General features: G+C 39.2%; 1 protein-coding gene across 2 annotated transcripts; it reads right to left on the minus strand.

Moving 5' to 3' along the window:
• Positions 1-4,750: 4,750 nt before the first annotated feature.
• Positions 4,751-7,971, minus strand: CCL20 (C-C motif chemokine ligand 20). Of its 2 annotated transcripts, none has more exons than XM_039855574.1 (4): positions 7,805-7,971; positions 6,555-6,666; positions 5,746-5,823; positions 4,751-5,087 (listed from the first exon to the last, which is right to left on the minus strand). In XM_039855574.1, the coding sequence occupies exons 1-4, from the start codon at positions 7,881-7,883 to the stop codon at positions 5,066-5,068; spliced, it is 291 nt and encodes a 96-aa protein (XP_039711508.1). In that variant the 5' UTR covers positions 7,884-7,971; the 3' UTR covers positions 4,751-5,065. The 2 variants fall into 2 exon arrangements, with proteins under 2 accessions (XP_039711508.1, XP_039711507.1); XM_039855573.1 differs by having other exon boundaries at positions 6,555-6,669.
• Positions 7,972-12,912: the final 4,941 nt, after the last annotated feature.

Genomic DNA, 12,912 nt, shown 5'->3' on the forward strand with positions numbered 1-12,912 from the left:
ATAGGAAACCGACGATCTTTGTGCAAAAACGTGGTTTTTATAAACCAGGTAAAGACCTGTGCTAAATCCCAGAACCAGGTTTATGACCTGTGCTAAATCCCAGAAGACCCAGATTCAGTGTCCATTTGCTCCTCTTGTGCTCTATATTCATCTACCAGGACTGCCAGAACAAATGCCACAGGCTGGGGGCGGGGCGGGGAGGGGTGCGGGGCGGGGTCTTAAACAATTAATTTTCTCACAGCCTGAAAGTCCAGGATCAAGGTGCCGGTAAAGTTGATTTCTTCTGAGGTCTCTCTCCTTGGCTTGTAGATGGCCATCTCTTCACAGGATCTTCCAATTTCCTCTTCCTATAAGGACCCTCTATGGGATTAGAGCCCACCCAGTTGACCTCATTTAACCCTAATTACAGCCTTATAGACACTATCTCCACATACAGTCACATTCTCAGAGAATGGGGGTTAGGACTTCAGTATATAAATTTTGAGGAGATGACACAATTCGACCCATAACAGCCCCTTCGTCTTTGGATCCTGCACTCGTCTGGGTCAACCTCTAGATTTCGTGACTCAAGAATTCAGTAATTCTTGCCTTCTTCGGATTTGGGCCTCCAAAGCTCTAGCTTGTTTTAGGCTGAGTCTGAATGAATCTAAATCCAGTACTTTCCTCATCACCTGGAATTTGGATGAATTTAAACTTTATAGATCTCTAATAAGATGATCAATATTCAAGTGAAGGAGTCGGGGAACAGGAACAAGAAAAGTGAAAAAAGTTTTTCATAGTATCTTTTCGAACTTGTGACCATTTACTGTTTAAAACGCCTTGATTCTTATAATTCAAAGAATTGAGATTATGTTGTACCATGCTAGAGCATGGGTGGCATTTTCTGTAACTACGTTATTGGATCCGATTTATTCACGAACGTTATTTATCTGTTTCAAATGAGTCAAACGTGTAGAAAGAAAATAAATTTGTGAAATCATCAGGCTGTGGATATAAAAATGTTGCCATGCACTAATTAAGTCACTGAATTCCAGGTCGAAGTCATATTTAAGTTTTTAAATATGAGTTAGCCCCCTGTTGGATTTGAGATTTGGTGGAAAAGCCAATCCCATGAAGAATAGTTTACAGTCATAGTCCTCCACAGACTTCACTGTATCTCAGAAAATTAAGCCCACACTCTTGGGTTGGTTTAATCACATTTGTCTTCCTTTCCTTATCTAGGTTCCTCTCTCAGCCAAGGCAGAGACATCAGCATCATTTCTGAAAGAAAATAAATTGTAAAATTCTCTTCACAGATATGAAGGATTTCTCTTTCTCCACTCCAGCCCCGATCTCCGATTCCTGTATCCGACTTTATTTTTCTTTAATATTATACATTTTTTGGTTACCTGTTTATTTTCTGTCTCTCCTTCTCTAAGTCACATGGAAGCAGAGACTTTGTCCTGCTTGTCCCAGTCACCAGAACAGTTCTGGGCATATAGTAGGTGCTCAGTAAATATCTGTTGCTTGAATAAATGAATGGGCAGAAACGTAACTTTTATCTAATAAACCGTGATTTAACAGGAAAGAAAAGCACACCAGTGTGATATAAGTCTGGCAAGCTAAGGAAGAAGGTGCCCACATCACAAATGAAGCTCACTCCTTGAAGAAATAAACTTAAGTTTTTGGTCCAAAAACAAAAATAAGTCTAAAGTGTTCTATGTTCTAATACTTTGATATCTTCTAAAACAGCAGAGAATATAGGTGATTATGATAATGACAAAGAACCAACAAAAGAACTGAAATCAAGGAGCACCAGACACCACAGGCGCTGCTATCTTCATGGGCACAGAAACGCCTTTATGGCAGGTGACCGTTTGGAACTTCGAGACCAAGCAGTTCCGTCAGATCTCTAGAGTCTGCGTGACCTTGGGTAAAGGCTAGTATGGCAAGAACTACTAGCCTATGGCTTCCCAAGACAGCCATAATGCCAGGGGTGGGTGGAGACCAGTGTTTCTGTGCTCCCTTGATGGCACTCCTGCATTCCTCCTCCATTACCTCCTCTGAAGTACATGGAAGACCATCTGCTCTCCCTGCCGTGGCTGTGAAGCAGAGGTCTTGATTAGTTCTTCACATTTCGTGGAGACTGGCACAGGCTCAGTCTCCTCCTTTCGCTCCTGCTGCTGACATTGGTTTAGGCAACTTTATACCTATGTGGCACAGCGCCTCTTATAAAGTGGTCTTCTGCCCTTCCTCCAACCAAGCTCAACCCAACCTATATTTCTAACTAGGAGTCAGGGGACGTGCTACATGACACCACAGGAATGCAATCAAGAAAACCCAGAAGGTGAGAAATTTCAGATAATTGTCCTTGTTTCTCCATAAATTGCAAAGGAAAAAGAGACGGAGTTGGGATGGTGGTCAGAAACATAGATTAGAAGTAAACGAACAAACAAACAAACAAATGCGGTGTATGGACTTCATTTGGATCTTCATGCAAGCAAATCAACTGCCAAAAAAAACAAATAAAAACAACTTTTTAAAAAACAAATAGGAAATTTGAACATTAACTGGATATTTGGGATCTTAAGAACTTATTGCTCTTTCAATCTGCAGTGTGTGTGTTTGTGTGTGTGTGTATGTGTGTATGTGTGTAATCTGTCACCTATGCCCTTGACACTAGAACGTTTTTATTGTGATTAATAAATTGACGTTCTGACCTGGAAAGTTCACTCCCCAGAAACTCAGTACTCATGTTCCCAAAAGAGTCAGACACCTTCAGAGCACTAACAAAACGGGCACCTTTTCTGGCTCCGCTGGGCTCCTCTGGGCTCCCCCGGAGAGGCCTCCCAGCAGTCAGCCAAAGGCTCTCTTTGGCATGCTCCTCCAGGAAGGGTGGCTGGTGGGAGAGAAGAGGAGTCCAGGTTGATTCCTAGGGAATCCCAAACCCATCTCGTCCTCATCTTTCTCTTTGCCACGGCGTTAACCAAAGTCTCGCCATTTCTCATCTTGCTCTTTGCAGCTCTCTGGGACCTCTGCTTCCATCTTCCTTCCCACTTCCCCTTCCTCTTTGACTTTTTCAATGCTTCTCCAGTGTTTCCAGGTTCAAGTTCAAACCACTGCTCTCAGTTGAGGTAACAGTTTCGCCCCCACCCCCGTTCCATGAATACATCCCGCTTCATCCAGTGTTGCTCAGCTGACATTTTGAGTGGCAGTTCTTCATTGTGCAAGACGATCCTGTGCACTCTAACAGGTTTAGCATCCCTGTCTCCTGCCCACTGAATGCCATAGTACCCCACCTTACACACTATGACAAATAAAACATGCCCTCCTAGATATTTCCCCAGGTATAAACACCCGCTGCTGTTCCTTTTCAACTGGGTGGCTCCTGCTGGCCCTTCACACCTCAGCTCAGGTATTGGGCTGACTGCCATCTTCATGGTTCAAGAACATTGAATATTGGCTATTTAATATGGTTCAACCAGATAGTCATTCCTTCTGGAAGCCCTAACCACTTATTCTGCCCTACAGCACCCTGTGGCTCTTTAGTCAAGTACTAACCACCACGTATGTGTCATAAGAGCTGGTTTGCTCCGTCTCCTCCCTCTCACCACACGGCTCAGCCCTAATTACCTGGGAGCAAGGATCAAGTCCTCATTTTATCTCTTGGTATCTCAAGCTTCACTTGGTTCAGGGCCTGACGTATAATAGATGTTTGATGAATAAACAGACAGGATATGGAGCATACTTTCCCTGATGAGTCAGTGTTATTATTCCTGGCCACAGAGATGCCTTTAGGGCCTATGGAGACACCGTTTTGGCTCTCCGCCACATGACCCATCACTGCCCTGCTTTGTGGATTTGTGTGTCTGGGTTTAGCATCCTTTCATCACCACGCCCGCCTCCAGAGATCTTTCCAGTGGCATTTGGAGTCTGAGGCATGGTCCAGGGGGCACTGTGTCAAGCGACTCTGTGACACAGCTTTGGTGCATGAAAACTGTACAGTGACTACACTGGTTCCGGGGTCTTTGTCTGGGTTCTTTCTGGGTTCTTGCTAGGCGTCACACATTTGAAGTCTCTCCTCTGGTTAGCGAGGCCATCGGGTTCTAAGAACCTTCTGCACAGTCACTTTCTTTTTGGAAACAGCTGAGGGATGACTCGGCAGGATTTATGAAGTAGAGAAACATTTCTGTGTTGAGCTGCCCAGTCTTAGGTCCCTGGCTGGGTACAAAATGATGGAGTAAGTAATTTCTCCGGGAAGTTTTGAAATAGTTGTGTGCCCATAGTCACAAAGTGTATGGGTACAATTTTTTATTTTAAAAAATTTTACGTCAGTAAACACTGAGCTATGGAACTCGGCTATAGGATCTTTCTTATTTTGGGTTTGGTTGACTTTAAACCAAAAAAAAAAAAAAGACACTTTCCATTATAATTCATGTAGAATGAAGTCCAAGACCATGGGGGATAGAGCAAAAAGGAACAACTAGGCAGAAGTAAATGGAGGATACAATTTTTCAGAAATTTTTCATGTTTAGTATACCTTCGAATATTTTTAATATACATCTTAAATGCTATATATAAGTCAATCGACAAACCAATTTTAGTTCTTTCCTTTATTTTCAGCGTTTATTTTCATATCACTTTTCTCTTTTACAGGTAATTACAACAATTTAGGAAACAAAAATATGTAAAAAGAAAAACTAAATTTTTTTTTTTTAAAAAAAGAGCTGCTGCTTGCTAGAAAGTCAATATAATCTTATTTCTCTAAACATTTTATACCGCATACTAAACCAAATAGCTTATGGGAAAATAGTATTAAATGGGAAAATAGTATTAAATAGCAAAACACACACACACATAAAAACCCACATATATAAATAACAACATAAAATAGAGTCTGACTCTAATGCAATGCTTAACGAAGCAAAATATGATGCAATATGAATCAACAACATTAATTGGACAAGTCCAATGAGGCACAAATCAGATAAGTGCTAAACCCTCAATGATGGGCAAGTGAAACCAACTCGAGCTAGTCCTCCTGTTCTTGGGCTGTGTCCAATCCCATTCCAGAAAGCCTCAGTGTTCACATCTTCTTGATTCTCTGGCTGTAAAGAGAAAAAAGAAAAAACCACGTAAGCAAAAACAGGATGATTGGCTGGTGGGAATGGCTTTGATGCCTAAAGATTGCCTCTCATTCCCTAAATTCATCTCAGGATGACAGACAGCTCAGAGTCCATATGAGGAAATCGAAGCTGGGGGAGGAAGGGCCTTGTCCACCATAACTCAGCTAGCTAATGTCAGAAACGGGACACATGCACGTACGTTGTGTCTTCGAATTCCATGTCCGTGTCACCCAGGTGTTAGGTGACTTCTGTCCATTGATAAAATGTTACTCTCTATTATCACCAATGTAGATCAGAACCATTGAACTGTTTATTTTTCAGTTTTTAACAAACAAATGTTGTGTAGTCTGTAAATTATATAACTAGCTGGCATTTTTGCGATCAGAATCAAACAGCTAGTGACTATCATATGCCTAGAGGACTCTAATACATCATGTGAAAAAAATCACTAAGTTTAAAAGAATTAAAATTATTTATAAGTGGAAAACATGAACTTTTGGTAGTCCTACTCAAATTTCTCTTTTAAGAATTCCGAGATACTTAGGCAAAAGAATTCCAGCAAGCCAAGCATCCACCACTCTGTACACTGGTCTTGCCCTTACGTTTGGAGAGAGGCTAACAGACTGTGACTGTTCCATACCTGAGGATGTGCACAGCCCGTTTCACCCAAGTTTGCTTTGGATCCGCACACACAGCCAATTTTCTCCTTGTGTGAAAGCTGAAAAAATCAGAGAATGTGGTTTGAGTGTAGAAAGCTTTTAAATGGCTTTTTCACAGAAAGTGCAATGGAAATTTCACATTCCAATGGATTGTTCTACGCATTAAACATTTCATTTATTCTAGAGGTGAAACAGAATGCAAAAAATAAATATATTGCTCCTGATAAAACTTGATGCAAGAAATGAAAGCAATGCTCCCTAACTTTCTCTGTAAGTTAATAAATAATTGTGCATTGTTAGGAAGATAAAGTCCCAGAATTGTTATTTAGCTTTGTTGCTGCTGGTTACATGAAATATGTATGTATCTGACCAGTAAGTTATATCATTCCAAAGTATAATATCCTATGTAACTCAAGAATATTATATATGACAGTATAATTACCCTGAGTTTTTACGTACAGCCTCAACCATTTTCTGGTAGAATATGCTCATTTTCAAGTTTATGTTTTCCATATTTTCCTGAGATAGCATTTTAATACCCTGTAATTTCATCTTAGAAAGTGATTTTGCCTTTAACCATGTTCCTTTTTTTAAACAAAGATTTTTGCCTCATTCTAGTCCTCTTTAAAATGAGCTTTGAAGTAGATAACACATTTTTTTTTTAAAAAAAAAAGCTTTATTTGCCACATTAGCTATTTCAGAATGAAACTCGAAAAAGGCAAAAACTTTTTGTACCCAAAATTCCCATGTACTCCTGCTACAATTGAGTTAGAATCAACTCGTAACTTACATGACTGCATTGATGTCACAAGCTTCACTGGCCAGCTGCTGCGTGAAGCCCAGGAGGAACCGGGGATTAATTACATGTTCTGTGTATCCAAGGCAACAATCAAAGCTGCTTGCTGCTAAAAAAAAAAAAAAAAAAAAAAAATGAAAGGTCTTGAGTTCATATCAATGAAATGTTCTGGGATAGGTATTATAAAACTCCTTGAAGTTGTGGAAAACCTAGAATCTGATTTATATGGTAAATAAACTATTTAAGGAACAGTTCCAATGCCTTGGAGACCCAATTGAACAGTTCTAGTTCTCTTAAAAAATAGTTTGTGTGCGGGGGAATTTCGGTTCAATAATACACTTTATAAACACATGACTTCTCACGAAAAGATATCTTTAGTAAGAAACACAAACTATTTTATTTCAGTTCACTATAATCATTCAAGAATATGAGTACCTCCCAGTTGGAGAAACTCTTAACGATAACCTTCCAAAGTCAGAAAATGAATAAATTAGCATATTTTCATCTATTATCTGGTTACTGAGTATTGGGAGAGGGAAAGAACAAGAAGTTGCAAAGGAAACGTGATGTATAAAAGCTGCTTTTATGGGAGCTACAACTAAAACGCTTTGAAATTGTAATATTAGTTCACGGAAATTTTAAATTTTGTTTGCAAAAGTCCAACACGTGCATTTTTAGGAATGCGCCCGCTGCTAAAAGTGATGCACTCTTACAGCAATAAAGCAATCCTTGGACACTCCTCCAACTTAAATTACAACCTGCTGTAAGATGAGATAACTGTAATTACAAAGTTGGCAAGTGATATTCCTGAGGCCTTGAAAAGATGAAGTCAGATGCCATAATCCACCCCTAAAGAATGAGTTATGCACTTTATTCAAACTATTTAGTTAGGAAGCAAGAAAGCTGAAGAATGGGAGTGCTTCTTACATTTCAGCATGAGCCCAGTCCTTGTAATGTTCCCCAATTGACATCACTCCTAGAAATAGCACTTTGGCCACATTCTAGAGCTCTACGAGCTCACTCACCCCAAAATCTGCTGAGATTGACAGCAGAGAGGAGAGCCTGGTCAGCAGCAGTAACCTTTCCCTCCCCTTCCTCACCAGTAAGCTGACAATTTCTATCACCTGCTTTCGAAGACTTTCTAACAGGCTTCTGTCCTTTAGGGAACCCCCAGATAAGCTCAAGGCTTAGAGGAAAGTGAAAATAGTTCTTCCTCCGGTGCTAGCAGAAAGGGTGACACTTACCTTCTGACTTGCTGCAGAGGTGGAGTAGCAGCACAGACATCAAAGCGGCCAGGAGCAAAGTCTTGCTGCGGCTCATCATTTTCAGTTCGAAGATGAGACCTGCTCCGTGGTGGGTACCCAGTGCCTTGCAAGTGCTGCTTTGTTCAGATAGCAGCCAGGTCCTGTGATGGCTCTTCTTATAGCAAATATTGGGAATGTACGCTGAAGGCGTGTTCTCACATGGGGTTTTCCCCGTTGATCGACCTGCTCCATCATGTCGTCACAAAGAAAAACCACAGGGAAAACTTCCTGCTTTCCCTCATGTTGGAAGGGGCGAAGGTCAGTGTAGGGGAGGGGAGGAAAAGGGGAAGCTCCTGCTCAATTTTTGGGAGGTTTCCATTCAGTTTTAATTTAATCTCTTATCTCTGAAAGGAGAGGATAAGGATTAACAATAATGCAAAGGTCAGCCCCACACAGGAACATTCCAGACTCCTATTGTTATAGTCTATTTGCTTTCCAAAGCCAATTGGAGAGGGGGAGGATGAGGTAGAATGCCCAGCATACTCAGGAACCATTTACAATTTGCATAGCTGCTGCTCAGCTGTCACCAAAGACCTTACATTTCTAGGCTGACTTCCAGAGCAGGTAACATAACAATGCTGTAGTACTGTCCCCAGTTTTAGTGGTAAATACCAGCCCTTCAGTAAAACTCAAGCCTCGGCTTCATGTTGAATTTGTGTCAACTCTTCTAAGAATCTGCTACATTTATGTGACTCTCATCAGCCCAGAAAGCAGTCCTCACCTGCCCCTAACTCTTCATGCTGATATAGTTACATACCTCAATACGAAGCCTCAGAAAGGTTGAAAGAGAAGAAAGAACACTATCGGCAGAGGTTAATCAACAACAACAAAATGTCAAATAATAGCGATAATGATAATAATACAATATGCATTCCTAACCTGTGATGATGTAATATGAACTCTCCACTAGGGAGAATATCATTGTATGCTAGGGATAAGGTTTGTGGGGTGGGTGGACTATAAAGAAATAACACAAGAGAGTCTGGGGGGTTGATAGAATTATTTCCTATGCTATTATGGACATGGTTATGCATGTCTACATCTGTGTTAGAAATCATAGAACTGCACATCAAAAGAAAAAATTGAATTATATTATATGACCATTTAAACAATAAAGCTTATGAACACGAAAACTTTCAAATGATTTTTATCTTTTTTCTTTTACTTATTTATTTGTTTGCTTGTTTGTTTGTTTGTTTGTTTGATGGTGGCATTGGTTAACAAAATCCAGTAAGTTTCAGGTGTACAATTCGACAGTAAGGCATATATATATTGCATTGTGTGTTCATCTCCCATAGTTAGATTTCTTTCTGTCACCACATATTTGACCCCTTTTACCCCATCTACCTCCCCCCTCCCCCCTTACTCGCTGGTAATCACCAGTCTATTTTAAATCATTTTTAAAAAGAACTGCTCACTAAACACAAATGGATCTAAAAGATATACCATCCAAACAGTAAACAATGAGAACTGAAGTTGCTGTGCCTATACCTAACAAAGCAAATTTTAGGAAAAAAAAAATATATATATATATATATATATATATATATTTATTTATATATATATATATATAAATATATATATATATATGATACTAAAGATAAAGAAGGAGTTCCATAATGACAAAGGATCAATTCATCAGGAAGATGTAAAATTATGACCACATATATACACTAACAATAGCATGTCAAAATACATGAAGAAAAACTGAGAGAATTGAAGGAGGGAATAGACAATTCAATCAACAAAATTAACAAGTTTAAATTAGGCTAAACAAGAAAATAAAAGGGAGTGGGGAGGATGGAAGAATGGAGAGAAGATAATTTGCTAAACTTGGAAATACGAAAAGGGGACATCACTACCAAATTTAAGGAATGAAAGGGACTAAAATGGAATATTCTAAACAACTACGTGCCAGGAAATTAGATAATATAGGCTCAGAGGACATTAGACTGAATCTTCATGACCTTGGGTTGGGGTATTGTTTTTCAGATACAACACCAAAAGCTCTAGCAACAAAACAAACAAACAAACTGGATTATGTCAAAACTTTAAACGTTTCTGCTTCAAACAGTACTATAAAAATGCGATGAAACAACTCACAGAAAGGTAGAAAATATTAGCAAATCATAATCTGATGAGGGATTTATACTTGTGTTCAGAATATATGAAGAACCCTTGCAATTCAATAATAAAAAGGTAAACAGACCAATTTAAAAATGGACAAAATATCTGAACAGACATTTCTTCAAAGATATATAAATGGCCAGCAAACACATAAGAGATGCTCAACACCTTTAGTCACTAGGAAAGTATAAATTAAAACCACAATGACATACCACTTCACACCCACAAGAATGGCTATAATCAAAAAGATAAATAACAAGCGCTGGCAATAATGTGGAGAAACTGGAACCCTCATACAATGTTGATGATGAAAATGATGGAGTCACTTTGAAAAACTGTTTAACAGTTCCTCCAATGGTAAATCTGGGAATAACCACATGGCAGAGCAATTCCACACCCAAGGGAAATGATAATAAATGTCTACAAAATAACATGTATATGAATGTTCATGGCAGCATTATTCATAATAGCCCCAAAGTGGAAACAACCCAAATGTCATCAACTGACGAATAGATAAACAAAATGTGGTAAATTTGTACAACCGAATTATTATTTGGCAATAAAAATGAAGTACTGATGGAGACTACCACATGGGTGAGCCTCGAAAACGCCATACTAAGTGGAAAAAAAAAAAGAGCACAAAAGGCCAATGTTACATAATTTCATTTATATGAAATGTTCAAAATTGGCAAACCTATAGAGTCGGGAAGTAGAATCTGATCATCTAGGGCGAGATTGGGGTGTTGGCGTAAAGAGAGAGGAATGGAGAGTGCTAATGCTAATGTCTGTGTGGTTTCTTTTTTATTTTTTTATCAAAAAATAGATAGTGATAGTATTTGCATAACCCTGTGAATATACTAAGACACATCAAATTGTGCACTTCTAAAAGGGTGAATTTTACGGTATATAAATTATATCTCAATAAAACTCATAACGACAGCAGCAAAAATTCTCCACCTACCCACATCTAACATTCACTCCAGCCAACACACCTTCTTTCTTTCTATATGACCACTCTTGGTGCTTGCATTCTGTGTTCATTTCTCCTTCCTCCTCCTTTCCTATTGGCTCTCCTCTTCTTCTCCCTCTTGCTCATCATTTAATCACATCTCTCTTCTCCTCTCTCTTTAATAACTGTAAAAAGAACCGATTTTTGATACATTGTAATATTGATTGAAATTGTATTTCCCTACACTTAGTTTGATGTTGGGTCATTTCATAGTTATCACTTAAAAACTTTTAAAAATGTGACCTTCAACTGACATTTATTTATTTATTTTTTTTGGTCAATGTACATGCTTACAAGAAGGTTAACATAAGAAAATTATTTCAAACCTAACTTATTAGAAGGCTATTTGTCACAATGGACTTTATGTTCTAGCTTTTCTTTTCAAATATCTCAGACACATTCCCGAGGAGTCCTAACCCCCGCATGTAGTAGAGTCTCGGTGTTTTACTCTTTTTTATTTTTTCAAAAAAATATTTGATAAGTGTCTTAGGTCGAAAGTACTTAGTAGTACATACAGATGGCTAGAACACAATGCCTGAATTCAGGAGAACTTATAATAAGAGAGTTAAAACACACACAAATAACTATAAAACAAAGCAATACGGGATAAGTGCCATATTCATATTATATGAAACGTTTTAATAGAAATTGTTCACAAAAATGTGATCATTTAAAAGTTATTTAGCTCCCCTTTCATTTTTATGACAAATGAACACAAGATGTCATGTCGACTATAGAGTTCCATCTTTCTGTTCTCTTTCTTATGAGGGTCCCATAAAAAGATTTTTGGAAGAGTTTTTCTTAAAACAGTACTTACGGAGCACCTACTAGGTGCCAGGTATCTTAGTAGGGAGTGAGCTCTGAAAGCAAAGAAGCATGATATTTGATTCTACAAAAAACCAGGCAGCCCTGAGCTTTCCAGCTTCCATGCCAGTGGGTCCTGACTGCAGCTAAGCTCCAGGGACAAACGCAGTTTTTGAGTAGTATCACATTACAGAATTTCTAAGTTAGAGAGCTGTGGAGACCATTTAGCTCAATATCTTAAAGACGGGGACACTGAAGCCAGAGAGATGTTTAACTTTGTCACTGTTGAACTGGGGTTGGATCTAGAAATCAGATCCTCTTCCTTAGATTAGTGGACTGTTCCTCATTTCCTCCTCAAGGATTTATGATTGGATTACCAAGTGGATGGTATCATATATTATTAGCTTACCCTTTAGTTTCTTTCAGGTAGTCGAGCAAGTCATACATTCCAATCAGGCTTAACCATATACACCAAATACGGAGGTATTGTAGAGAGCGCTAAAAACAAAAATAATAAACCACAACTGCAATGGAGGACAGCAACCGTAAGCCTTCCCACAATGACTGCTTACAACAAATCAAGGCTCTTGTTTCTTTGCGCCTTAGTTTGGGTTCCCCCGAAAGCAGAGCCTGAGGTGTAGACCAGTTATTTGTGAGGTAATCTCAGGAAACAAGAGTGAGGCAGGGAGGTGGCAAAGGGGAAAAGCGTTCAAGGTTATTCTGTGGGAACTGGGGAATCTATTCCAGTAGAATTTCCTGAGAAAGAAACAGTTGTCTTCCAGAATTATTCCCCTGAAGGGTGGCGGATGGAGTACTTGTCAGCTGGCTTACACTCCTCATTATTTGAAGATTAATCTCCCTCCAGTTTTAAGCCATGCTTGAGGGAGGGGAGATTGGTCCCGCACTCTCCCTTGGCCCTGAGAAGGTCTTAGAGCACAAAGACCAGCAGAGTCAGCTGTTGTCAGGATGACGTGATCTCAACTCATGACACTATAGCTGAGGCCAAAATCAAAGGTGGAATGGGAAAATGTGACCTGGGATTCCAGAGATACCTCCTGCAAATGGCTTTTAAAAGCTTTTTTAGAAACAGCAATTTTAGGCAGGTAAT

Source organism: Pteropus medius, unplaced genomic scaffold (genome assembly GCF_902729225.1).
Source record: "Pteropus medius unplaced genomic scaffold, Ma_sr-lr_union100, whole genome shotgun sequence".
Lineage (NCBI taxonomy): Eukaryota > Metazoa > Chordata > Mammalia > Chiroptera > Pteropodidae > Pteropus > Pteropus medius.